The sequence below is a fragment of the Penicillium hordei genome (assembly GCF_028827395.1).
Source record: "Penicillium hordei strain IBT 12815 chromosome Unknown utg000001l_segment0_segment0, whole genome shotgun sequence".
Classification (NCBI taxonomy): domain Eukaryota; kingdom Fungi; phylum Ascomycota; class Eurotiomycetes; order Eurotiales; family Aspergillaceae; genus Penicillium; species Penicillium hordei.
In genome coordinates, this window is record NW_026623142.1 from 7,837,113 (window position 1) to 7,849,751 (window position 12,639).

General features: G+C 48.2%; 4 protein-coding genes across 4 annotated transcripts; 3 read left to right on the forward strand and 1 right to left on the reverse strand.

Annotated features, from left to right (window-relative positions):
• Positions 1–3,438: 3,438 nt before the first annotated feature.
• On the reverse strand, positions 3,439–4,598 carry N7537_002975 (NifU family protein). Its single transcript, XM_056894033.1, has 3 exons — positions 4,282–4,598; positions 3,679–4,212; positions 3,439–3,611 (listed from the first exon to the last, which is right to left on the reverse strand). Exons 1-3 carry the CDS (start codon positions 4,564–4,566, stop codon positions 3,468–3,470), a joined length of 963 nt encoding a protein of 320 aa, XP_056759028.1. The 5' UTR covers positions 4,567–4,598; the 3' UTR covers positions 3,439–3,467.
• A 1,790-nt stretch (positions 4,599–6,388) lies between these two features.
• On the forward strand, positions 6,389–7,041 carry N7537_002976 (zinc finger HIT domain-containing protein; the record flags this gene model as incomplete). Its single annotated transcript, XM_056894034.1, has 2 exons — positions 6,389–6,459; positions 6,528–7,041. The coding sequence occupies 2 exons, from the start codon at positions 6,389–6,391 to the stop codon at positions 7,039–7,041; spliced, it is 585 nt and encodes a 194-aa protein (XP_056759029.1).
• Positions 7,042–8,274: 1,233 nt separating this feature from the next.
• Positions 8,275–11,556, forward strand: N7537_002977 (putative Ras guanyl-nucleotide exchange factor RasGEF; the record flags this gene model as incomplete). Its single annotated transcript, XM_056894035.1, has 6 exons — positions 8,275–8,526; positions 8,622–8,946; positions 9,002–9,196; positions 9,384–10,882; positions 10,937–11,365; positions 11,418–11,556. The coding sequence occupies 6 exons, from the start codon at positions 8,275–8,277 to the stop codon at positions 11,496–11,498; spliced, it is 2,781 nt and encodes a 926-aa protein (XP_056759030.1). The 3' UTR covers positions 11,499–11,556.
• Positions 11,557–12,203: 647 nt separating this feature from the next.
• N7537_002978 (LYR motif-containing protein) lies at positions 12,204–12,569 on the forward strand (the record flags this gene model as incomplete). Its single annotated transcript, XM_056894036.1, has 1 exon — positions 12,204–12,569. One exon carries the CDS (start codon positions 12,204–12,206, stop codon positions 12,567–12,569), a length of 366 nt encoding a protein of 121 aa, XP_056759031.1.
• Positions 12,570–12,639: the final 70 nt, after the last annotated feature.

The following is a 12,639-nucleotide window of genomic DNA, read 5'->3' on the forward strand; positions in this document are numbered from 1 at the left end:
CGAGTAGAGTAAGAGAAGAGTGAGAGATGCCAACAGAGAAGAGAAATAGAAAAATAACCCGTAAGCAGATAGCGCCACGAAGAGGCACATTGCTCAAGACGTAGGAAAGCAAAGCGACCGAGAACTAGACTCGAACGTACCTCAAGTTGGCGTCAAATACTTGAACGAATCCTTTTAGCTGGCCTAGCTGGCGCGTGTAGATCACCAGACACCTCTCAAGCAAAATAGTTATCCACGAAGAAAACAGAGTCGAAAATCAAAAGCAGTCGCGTGATCGCAATTGTGTCTAGAGAATTATCCATTGTATCAGCCCAGTCGCGTCCAGGACAAGGGAAACTCGGTAGAAATGTTGCGCGACTCACCACTCTAATCGTTTCTCACCAAATGTCTATTTGCAAGGTGCGTACGGTGATCGTGGATCTTGTCAAGAATGTTGGGGGAGTTCTGTGCCTGAATTGCACAGGTCAATTTTCGAGGTGAACGGAGGAACGAGGGCGACGAGATGAGAGGTCAGAGAGACAACCGGCGAGAAGTAGAAGGGCCTTATTTGCGGGGAGAGAACGAGGCGCGGGTCAACGAAGATGCTGAATTTGAATGTTCGATAGTCGGTCTATTAGGAGATGGGAATGCGCTCGGTGAGTTTGCACAATCGAAGCTGTGACCACAGATGACGTTGAGCGAGCCGGGACTGGGCTGAACCCCTTAAGGATGGCGCATCTTGAGATCGAAGAAGAGTGTTGATGATGAAAGTGGGAGGTGAAGGGGGGAGGGGGAGAATGTAAAAGATGAGGGGAACGCAAAGAGCCTGGGGTAACTTCTGTTACGGATCTGGCAACGTTGCCCCGGAGGACACGGACCACTATGGTTTGATCTTCGAATTTTTTAGTCGATTTTTTAGTCTTTTTTTAGGGGGGTTTTAGTTGTAGTGAGTTTTTTAGTTCTTTTCTAAAAGAGATGTAAATTATGAAGATATATTAGATTACAATTTTCGCTATAACTATATGTGAAATTAAATAGAAGATGATCAGGAATACGGAGCTCTCCATAGGGTTAGGGAAAGTGGCGTAGACCCCCATCCAGAACAGGCGGGTCCCTTGGAAAAATAGGCCGATCATCTGGGGTTGTGGGCACTCCCAAGTACATCCAAAGCAGTACAATATATCTAGGTATATAATATTATATCTATATCTACATCCACAACTACTAGTACCCTGTAAAAGAATAACCCTCACACGGCCCTCGGGTCGCACACTTGCGGGGCAAATAAGCCCAGACTGTTCTTCCATTTTTACCCCGGATTGATATGCATTTTCTGACACTTCATATTCCCCCCTCTTAATATAAAATGAGCTTCCACTCGACCCCTCTTTTTGCGGGGATATTCTTCACATCACAAGCCATACATAACCCATCCATCTCTCTATATCCTCGGACAATGCGTCTAGACCATTGAACAGCTGTGGCACATGGTCGTGTAGTACAATAAATAGCATTGTCAACGTGACTCTTTTGCCCCCTAACCCCTCAGTGGATGATTTCACCCCTTGTGCAATATATTGGGAAACAAAAATATATACACCCATGGATATATAAAGTACTGTCAATGAAGGGAACTCAAGGATCAATTTCCAAGGTTCATCTGCAATTGCTCTCCTTTCCGACAAATCATGCTATGCCCCGGGCCCTCCGACCGGGGTTGATCCCTGGCACAACATGTTGCATCCAACCGTTGAGTTGTGGTCAAATTTTTTTTTTTTTTTTACTTGTCTGCTAATGTACGCGCTATTCCAGGGTTGTTATTAGGTGCCGTTTGTAGTTGGAAAATTGCGTCCTTCCTGTCCTTTCCTTTCCTTTCTTTTCCTGCAGTTACATATTACCCCGCAATTTGAGGAGCTATATCCAGTCTAAAACAATGTGTCCACAGTAGTCACTACTAATACATAAATAGCACCTCTGGAAATTAGTGTCATCACCTAGGATGTACAACATATAATATACACACTCTGGGTTGTTTCTTAATCCCTTAAGCCAAACTACGCCAAGCTAGGATAGTACTACATAACTCTTTAGAATGATTAATTGATGCAGTACCATGTATCTTAGTTTGGTATAATACATGGTGTATGTAGTATGTCGTCACACCCAAATAAATGTCTTCGTGGACAACCAATCATTTCCACAAACATGCAGAGCAAAGTGAAAGGGTCAAGTGATGGGGAGCTTGAAAGGAGGACCCACTAATTGGTTGTTCAACAGCCAAGGGGGTGGACTGCAAACCACAGTCCCCAACCTAACCAAACCTAATCTACCAGACCCCTGGAATTGTTCAAGCGTACCGGTTGTTACTATGCTGAATGCTACATCTGCAAATGTTAATACACACTCGCCTGGACTCGTGGCGATTCTCTAGACAGGCACACGGTTTCCTATCCACTCAATTCCATGCCCGAAAGACAATGTCTATGTTCACTTTCAGTGCTCGGATGAAAGATGATGTACACCGGTATACGGCTCGTTCAAACGTATATTCTACATCAAATAGAAGACCCGGCATGTCCCAGTATAGGCTGATTGAAGACGTCGAAGACCTGGACAGGTACCAACCTGGAGGATATCACCCTCTACAAGTCGGAGATGAGTTAGATAATGCCTGCTATCGAGTGATTGACAAGCTCGGATATGGAGGATACTCGACCATATGGCTAGCCCGTGATCTCTGAAAGGCCCGATGCGTGGCAGTAGCTGTGGTCACTGCTGATGCTAGTGGCTGCACGCAGGAGGATAGTCTTATATCTGCTCTTGGGAACGCGGCATCTAGACCTGGAAAAGGAATTATCCCACCCCTCATCGACAAATTTTGGGTTAATGGCCCTAATAGGAAGCACAAGTGTATTGCCGCTCCGCCTGCACGCATGAGCTTGTCTGATGCCAATCGATTCTGAAGCCAAGGATGTCTGCGCGCAGGGCCTTTGATCAGAGGGTTGAATACCCCAAGAGCCATGGGCTGAGGCGGGCCGGGAGACCGACGGAGAAAGAAAGGAGGGCGTTTGAAATGATGCTTCGGTCGATGTTGATATAACGGCTGAATGAGCGACAGCTCAACAGGCATTGCACCCAGAAGGGATGAAAGACTGAGGTCAACCAGCTTTGTTCCAAAGCTGGAGTATTTCTACGAAAGAGTTATGAGAATAGGTGTATTATACCAGAACAATTATTACTATGTAAATGGTAGATCATCCTTAGCCCATGTTATCCAATTTCGAGTAAGCTTTCAGGATAGCCACTAGAACCCCTAGCCACTTTCTAGTTTGCATTTGTACAGTACTGTATTGTAGAGCCATTGAGAATATTAATACTCAGATCGACTTCTACTACTAGTAGTAAATAAAGTTGGAATCAAATTAGTTAAAAATTCATTTCCCTTCCCCAAACTAATGTACAAGGTATATGTTCCCAAATGATCTATTTTACGGTGCACTGTCCAAAGGCGCACTAGCCGTAGCAGCAGCACCCTTCTGCTGGCGCAGTTTCTCCTCAAACTTGGAGAACTCGTGCATGGAAATAATCTCCTCCTCATCCATAACCTGCTCAACACCCTTGACCTCCTCAATCTAAAAAAGCAAAGTTAGCAAATAACTCTTATATCAAACCTGAATGGGAAATCAGGGAAGGACTTACATAGTGCATAAGCATAGACTCAATACCATTCTTCAGCGTAACAGTGCTGGAGTCGCAAGTCCGACAAGCACCACGCAGCTTCAGCATAACAATACCATCCTCAAAGCCTTTCAATTCGATATCACCACCATCTTCTTGGATAGCAGGGCGAATACGAGTCTCGAGCAATTCCTTGATCATACTGACAACCTCATCATCATCCTCGTTAAAAGAGAGCGAGTCCTCGCCACTCTCTTGCTCGCCATCAATAGCACCCTCAACTGTCGTCACGATGGTCTCGCCAGATGTCACGGCTTGCGTAATGATGCTGAAGACTTCCGGCTTGATGTGCGCCCAGTTCGCGTCGCTGCCTTTCGTCACTGTGATGAAGTCTGTGCCGTAGAAGACGGATGTGACACCTTCAACATCAAGCAGTTTCGCCGCGAGCGGGGATGGGTGTGGAGGCGCGAGGGTGGATCGTGGTGACATGTACTCGAGGAATGTGCTGGGGAAGTCCTCTGGGAGGACCCGGTGGTTAGGGATGAACTTCAAGGCCTAGATTATCGAAGAGAAGTCAGTTCGGGTTCTTTCGTCAAGATCAGATAATTGAGCTCTGGAACTTACGTCAGGGTTGGGAGTGTTCTCGGTCTGGATGAAAATGGTGCGCTTGCTGGTTGGCGAGAGACCGTTCACTCCACCCTGCGAGGCGGACTGCTGGTGTGGTCGCACTGTTGGTCGGCGACGGGTCTCTGATGCTGTGATGGTCGGGAGTCGAGCTGCGCTGGAGACATATCTGTAGCGTGCGAATGCCGGTCTGATTGTTCGGGCGGAGCACTCGACGGGAGTGGCCAGACGGCTGCTTAGTAGAGCGCGGCGAAACATTGTTGTAGATGGAGTGCTTAAAGACATTATGTCGTAGAATGGAATGTGCAAAGATAGTTGATAACAGGTGAATTGTAGAAAAAAACACTCGTCTCTTCGGCTGCCGCTCTGACGCAATTTGATTACACGTGATCTTGAATCATAGCCGGATGACAAATGAAGTCAGTTTCTCGGCCAATGAGAAGAGGTGTTTTGTACAATTACACAACTATGGATGTGCCGAATGTCGGAGGTTGAGAAACCGGTAGTTCACAGTCAATTGTCATCCTAGATCATATATCGAAACGAGATTTTGTGATTCGTTCTACACTCAGATAGAGTACCATCATTTCCCCTCGCAATCAGTCTTTAGGGAAGTGAGCTTCTTCCCAGTCTTAGCCTTGTAGTAGAGTTTACCTTCTAAGAACCTGGAAATTCCAAAGTCCCATGACGGAAGGACGTTGAAGTATGGACTTGGCCTCGCGGATTGTAAGGAGCAGGCCATACGGAATGAAAGTCGTCTGGTATCGCGGATGTAATCCAGCCCTCTTTCAAGAGGGAGCCTCTGAAAACAGTCTTTGAAGGCTTAAGCTATGCAATGATTGAGCTTAACCCCAAAGAGAAACTGACTGGGACAGGACCACGTTGCACCACGTTATATTAAGCTTTCTCTCGCATTTCACAAATACAAGGATGAGTTTATCCTTCAAGGACAGCTAACAATATAACAAATGCTCTTTAATAGAGCAACCATGCCCTGGGAGTTCTCTCTTTTCCATAGTTGATAGATGTACCTGTATGCATAGGTCTGCATTCCAACCACATCACACACCCGGTAAACCCGGTCATTAGACAGCAGCAGTAGGCGCTGACTTTGTGATGGCAATCCTGATTCGGCTATGAAAGAAATCCTGATCCGTGAGAAGTAACCACTTTATCTAACATAAGTTGCGGTGGTGCCTGTATAGTACTTGCAGAGGTGGGATAACAAACGGAATATAATATGTGGAGCCATCAACACCTCATTGATGAGTTGAATCCCGTAGGTTGTGATGGCTCTAAGAGGGTGGTGAGAGAAACCAGGTACCTGGAAAAATCCCTTACCGTCTTAGACTAAGAAGCAGCAGCGGAAGCAGCATAGTGCAGGTATCACACTTTGCATACCTGTAGGGCAAGTGGCATCTAGCAACTAGGACTGCTCGCAACAAATCGGACAGAGTGCCGTAGTATCTTGCAGATGGGTACCAACATGGTCTCAACAAGTCATAAATCAACCGGCGGACACATCAACTGAAAATTTGCAATAAACTGCACTCATACCTGGGATTTGCATCAAATAAAGTGAGACCGGGATCCACCTAGTATGGCCAGGTTGGTATCCCCACAAGTGTTGTCGTGGCCATCATACGAATGTCATGCTTTGGCTCCCCGAGTGGTGGGTGAAGACACGATCCCCTACGTATCCCATGCAAACGTGGCCGGCTCTTGATGTATCGCGTGCATTTTGGCTTTGTTCCGTCACACTGAGACAGTGGTTAGATTTTCCAAGGTTGGACGTGGATGATCAGGCTCCAACCAGGTCTTGGGGAAAAAATCCGACATCTGCTTTGCGCGTTTCGCATATATTGTGTAGCCTTCGGATCTAAATATATAGCACATCACCTATTTATGGAGTTTCTCGTTATGCGTGTGCCTGAATACGGTTGATGCCTGAGGCATTAAAGCCGACCCGAGCTTCTTTGATTTTCGTGCAAATCATGCAAATCGGGTAGCTTGGCCTTATCCTTCGAGCAGGACGCGGACCAGTGAAAAAATGAGGGAGCAAGTTTGATCACTGTGCAGCTGATGGATTCATTGGGAAATCGACACAATGCCTGGTTCCTGTGAGGTTTGCTCTTTAGAGCCCTCAAAATATCGCTGTCCCATATGCGGACTGATGAGGTACTGACATGATTATGCTTCCATCCCTATCCATACTTGGAACCAGTTGCTAAGAGTTATCGATTTAGTTGCTCACTTGCATGCACCCAGTCACATAAGATATATTGTGCCCCGAAGCCACCATCGAATGAGGACCCGAGTCATGATCCAGCGCCCGATGTCAATCCCACACCCGAGAACGATACCAACGGCCCTGAACCTGCAGAGCCAACTGGCACGAGCGCTCCCTTGATGACCCCTGCAGCAGTGGCAGCATCATCGGAGATGAAAGAGCTTCTCACCCAGCACCCCGAACTCCGCAGTCAGCTACAAGATATGTTCCAGTCAACGCTGGAAGAAGAATGGGAGGAATCATACACAGCCCCTGCACGTGGGCGTGGACATGGCCGCGGGCGAGGCCGTGGAGGGTTTGCTCCTCGTAGCCGTGGCCCATGGACGTCCGAGAAAGGCTTCAACCGCGGCCTGGGCAGAGTCCGTAAGCTAAGGCAGGATTGTGAGGAAGGGACGGAGACTGGCCAGGCCGCCGAGGCGTTCATGCGGTTTATGGCGCTTGTCAAGAACAGCAACTCAGACTCAGCTTGAGTCATCTATATTTTCCGGTGAAAAGCAACATGCCAGTTGGACGATCGGCACATATACGTGCACCACATTTATATGCTGAGTCCGTGTAAGTGAGACATGCAGATGCTACGAGATGGTGGGGCTTTTTGATCTACCCTAGCTGTTCCAATAGAGTAGCTGTCAGACTTGACAGCTTGAGCCATATTCAGCCTCATGCAACTCATGAATACGGCCTTAGTCTTACATATGATTCATTATTCCATGCTACCCTCGGTTCCTGGGTCTGACAAACGCATTTGCTAGTCCACGGGTAGATCAAAGCGATGAGCACCCTAGGGTGTTCAGGCCCATCAAGTGCAATATCGCACATACAAATACAGCGTACGTTAGCAAGCCAAAGGCTAGCCGAAGTCCTACATAGTGTCAAATTAGCGGCGCTTTTAGCGCCCCCAAGAAAGCGGAGCATATGCTAACGGCCCAGACTCCGAAGACCAAAATTTTGGTGGAAAAAGTACCAAAGTACTGAAAACTCGGAATCTGCATGTTTCTGACTAGTCACATGGCGCATGAAACATTAGCAGATGAGGGTATGGAGTAGAGTACTCTCTGTACGGAGTAGAGTACCTACTTACATAGTAGGCACTCAGTATTGTAAGACAAACAGCTCCGAGATGACACGGCAGAGTCAAGGCAGCTACTGCAGCTCTAGTCAAGTAACAAATACCAACTTTTTAGGACATAATGCAACACTGTAGATCGACTAAGTGAAATCGTCTTAGACCCAGCCTCGGTTTTAGTGGCCACTCATTTTGAGACCTTGGGATATTACCATGTGTCGAGTTCAGCTGAGCCGCTTTAATAAACACGAAGATCTTTTAGACTTCCAATGAAACGCGAGAATAGCATAAAAAAAAAGGATGATCCCAAACCAATTTCATATTCCTCAATATATTCTCCAATCTTCTCCAATCTTTGTGATCTGTCCATATTTTCGGTTTGCTTTATCATTTCTCTTCCCCGTTGCGCCAAGACAAAGATATCCGACGCAGCTCCGGCTAATTAGGGTAGTTTTCAAGTCAACTCGGAAGCAATTTTGATAAACACATTTCGGATGGCTGCCTCGCTGCTCTACCGAACTTGATCTGTTCCAACAATGGATGCGCTGCAGTGCTCGTTCTCTGAACTTACACAGTAATCAGAGCGCTGTCACACCGGGCCATTCCGTGGCCTCAGCAATTGCCGACCGCTTCCGTTATGATCTCACAGCAATCTCGCCGAGAGAGAGCTTACAGCGACAAAGCTCAAGCAATGACTGCCATAGCGTCCCAACGACCAGGCATGGGAAGTCGAACCGCTTCAGCCCCGGCTGGGGGTCTTTATAAACTCGATGTGGCGCGGAAGCCAGGAACGGGGACACAGGCCGAACACACATTGCTGGAGGAAGATGAGGGGACGCCATTTACGGGCGAGGCGATCAAGCGCACACGATTCAGTCAGCAGGAGGGGGTACGTTTTGAATTGATCCAGGGCGATGAATGATTCATGGCTACGGTGTACAGAGAGCTTCAATTGCTGACGGCTCCTTCCCCCCCCTTCTATAGGAATCCACCAAGACCGGCTTCCCCGAAGTGACCATTGCAGTGGCCGGCGAAGAAAATGCCGGAAAGTCCAGCTTCGTCAAATGTGCCCTCGATATGAAGAACCCGCCTGCCTCCCCTATGAACAAGAAGAAAATGTCATTGAACGGATCGGTCTATATTGTCCATCTGATGGAAGTCGACCTGACCCAGGTTCAGTTCGACCAGGACAAGAATATCATCTGGCCGCGTACAGGGCGCGACAAATCCACGCCAGTCATTGATGGAGTTCTTGTTCTACATGATGCCACCAAACCGGATCGACTCTCTTTAACAACGAATCTTATTGGTAGGTTCAACCACGGGGTGTACCTGGTATGGGGACTGATTTTCCCGGAATTTAGACTCATTGGCTGCCTCGGACCTTCCTTTCCTGCAGGTTGCCTGCAAATGTGATGTCAACCCCGAACCTTTGGAAGACAGTGAAGTGGATGCGATCCATGATCGATACGAGATCTATCGAACGTCGTTTTCGTCGCCTCGATCTCAACGCATGTGCATAGCGTTGGTTTTGGGGGCAGTGATTTCTACTCGAGAAGGTAAGCAAATTTCCCCTTTCCCCCTTTCTGTTCTCGAACACAAAACCATTGGAGTTGAAATGTGCCTTGACCCCCCAAGCGGAAGCGGGCCAATGTGGGTCGCGGTAGGAGCGTTCGCTACTTTTGTCATTCCCCATAGAACTCGGCTTTTTTTGCTTTTCTCCTTCTAACCCCTCTTCTTCATTAGATCTCTCCAATAATCCTAATACTTCTTTGTCTTCGCCGACGAAAATCAAATCTGCCCACGATTGGCACCATACCCGTGCCAACTCCGAAAACCCCTCAGCCGTGTTCACAGCCGCCGGCGGCACACAAACGGCCTCAGATCAATGTGTCGACGGGGATGGTGAGGACCGTCTCCCAACCGATGAAAACAACTTGCAGCATACGTCCAATTCCCACCGTTATGCCCGCAGTAACTCACAACCGGTGCGACCGCAAACTCCGCCATCTGGAGCGCGTTTAAATACCCACAGACCGCCGGCACAAGAACTAAACTCTCCCAATCACGATAACCGTCAGCAACGATTGCATAACGCCTGGCGACACAGTGGAGGATCAGACGCTTTCAACAGTTTCTTAAACATGGATGACGAGGCAGACGATGAACAGAGCCGGCCCACGAGCCCTGGCGCAGTTCTACGGCCAAAGCCGAGCAGCGAGAGCAACTCGAGTGCAGAGACAGGTCTATCGTTCGATGAGCTAGTCGATCGTTTGATTTCCTTGCCGATGTCGAAACAAGACCAAAAATTCCGTTCTACATTCCTCTGCCTGTACCGAAAGTTTGCCGCTCCCGCAAGTCTGTTAAGTGCCTTGATAAGTCGATTCGAGCGAAATGAGATGGGCAACGAGGACCAGCTGGCCCGCATGGCGGATCAGCTGCGATTACTCGATGTCATGGCGCAATGGGCGTCGGACTACCCTGGAGATTTCGCTCACCCCAACCTTCGCAAACGGATCCTTGAATTTGTCGCTATACTCGAAAAGAGCCATTTCTACATGTTTGCTGCCAAGGAGATCGGGTCGCAATTAGACTCCAATGCACAAGACGATGATATTGGCTGGGCATATGGGGGTGATGGTGATCTCGAGGAGTCCGAAATGGTTGAGACATTCTTCGACAACTCCGGCCGAAGTTCTCCAGCCGCTGTTCCCACTGGCTCTGCCCCTGTCACTAACACTTACGACACCGAGGAAGAACAAGACCCCATCTATAGTATGAGTGCGCTGGATCTCAGTAGTGGGCCGCATGACTCAACATCAAGACTCTCAGGCACTCTTTCAGTCTCCTCGAATCCCGACAAATCGAACGGCATTACCAGTCAGTCATTCACATTGTTGAGCCTTGACGCAGCCCAAAAAGAGGCTTTGCGTCTTGAATTAACACATAAGACTTTACTTGGCAAACTCCAGTGGCGGATTTTCATGGATACCCCAGAAGAGGAGTTCGCACGAGAGCTGACGCGGGTTGACTGGGTCATGTACAACTCATTCCGGCCGCGTGATCTTGTGCGTCATGTCAGCATCTCGGGTATGGACAAGGATAAGATCAAGAGCTTGACGAATGTCAATCGGATGATCAAGCAATTCAATCATCTGGCGTTCTTCGTGGCCAGCCTGATTCTCTTACGTGATAAGCCTAAGCATAGAGCGCAGGCGTTGGAGAAGTTCATGAACATCGCAGTGGTAGGTTTTCTCAACCTAGCTACTATAAGGTCAGCAGCAACTAACAGCTCCCAGAAACTCCGCCGCCAAAACAACTACAACTCCTTGGGTGCTGTAATAGCTGCCATCAACGGCACCCCTGTCCACCGCCTCACACAAACTCGAGACCTGATCCCCATCCCAGCTCAGAAAGAGTTCATGCGTTTGGTCATCCTCATGAGCACCCAACGAAGCCACTTTGCCTACCGCCTTGCCTGGGATAATTCGTTCTCAGAGCGAATCCCATTCTTACCTCTCCACCGTCGCGACCTTGTCTCTGCCGAAGAAGGCAACAAGACATTTGTCGGCGAGAACAAATCTCGCATCAACTGGAAGAAATTCGAGGTCATGGGTGAGGTTGTTCTCGGAATTCAGCGAAGCCAAAAGACCCCTCATCCGCAGGCTCAAAAATTCGACGATGTCGAGCGACTGATCCTGGACTCGAAGCTCTCTGGAGACGAAGAGGTAAGATCTCTATTATCGCGAATCATTGTTTCTTCTCATTAACGTCATCTAGGACTTGTATGCTCGTAGCTTGCACGTCGAACCGTCCACGGGAGCTGAGGGACGAAGGAAGTTCGGCTGGTTACGCTCTTAAACCCTGTCGCTTCTTCGACCATATCTCTGACAACCCCGGGCACTCATCTCCATCAGCCTCAACACGAATTGAAGCTTCTCTCCTACACAACCATCTCATCTAACATCTTTCCTCCTACCTTCATATCTACCCTACCCTTCTTACCCTTCCTACCTCCCCCTCCCCTCTACACTTCCTTTCTCATGTCGCCACGCCCCTATATGATTGATAAATACTGTCGTTGTCTTTTGCCTGCTTTTCGTTATGAACTCGGTCTCCCGCGGGGGTCGATATGACACTTGTAACGGTGATGTATCTTAAAAAAAAAAGCTCCGTTACGACATTTTGTACATATGTGTGCTGAAGTGGGCAGTGATGGTCATTGACTGTCTTGCGGATAGCAGTTCCCTACCCTGGTATATATTGACATCTTTATGCATATATCTCTTTCTATCCTCCATCTATCCAATAAAGTCGTAGCCATAACAAACAATATCGAATAGTTATCAAGATCCGAGCTAACATTAAAACTAGTAGCACTAAATAGCGGAAGCCGCATACATTTCTAATCACGTGAATTACTTATCCACCCGGTTATCTCAACCTCCGACCAGCTCCAAGACCAAAGACAATCTCACCTCCAAACCTCCGGTGCACCAGGGTCTCAAAACCACAAAACCAAACCGATAAAATCTACCACAACACCCTACATCCTCCGTCATCAAAATGTCCACAACTATCCAAGCGCGCACAACCTACCGCGCCCTCCTCCGCGAACTCCCACGCCGCCACCTCAAAACACCCTCCCCACTCCACCAACACCTGCGCGCGATCTTCCGCTCATCACCAGTGACATCGTCACAATCAAACGCTCTACACTTCTCAATTCCAAATACAGACGAGGAACGAACACTCCGCGTCCAAGAAGCAGACCAATTCGCTCAATATGCCCGCGCCCAGCGTGTCTACTCTGACCTCCTTGAGCGCTATAACCCGGGTATGAGTATGGATGAGGAGGAGAAGATTCGTCTTACAGCGAGACGGGTTGGGTTTGATTTGCCTGAGTTGCATGTTCCTGAGGGAAAGGAGTAGTTGAGCAGTGCTGAGGTGTTGGTATTGCTTGGCTTTCCTTGGTTCGTCTTGTTCTGTCAGTGGATTGTCG

Bases quoted from the DNA above. Each gene is read 5' to 3' on its own strand.
- N7537_002975 (XM_056894033.1), bottom strand. From the start codon at position 4,566: ATGTCTTTAAGCACTCCATCTACAACAATGTTTCGCCGCGCTCTACTA. The intron at 4,213-4,281 runs GTAAGTTCCAGA...TCGATAATCTAG, and splicing joins AGAACACTCCCAACCCTGAC to GCCTTGAAGTTCATCCCTAA. The intron at 3,612-3,678 runs GTAAGTCCTTCC...TTGCTTTTTTAG, and splicing joins AGTCTATGCTTATGCACTAT to ATTGAGGAGGTCAAGGGTGT.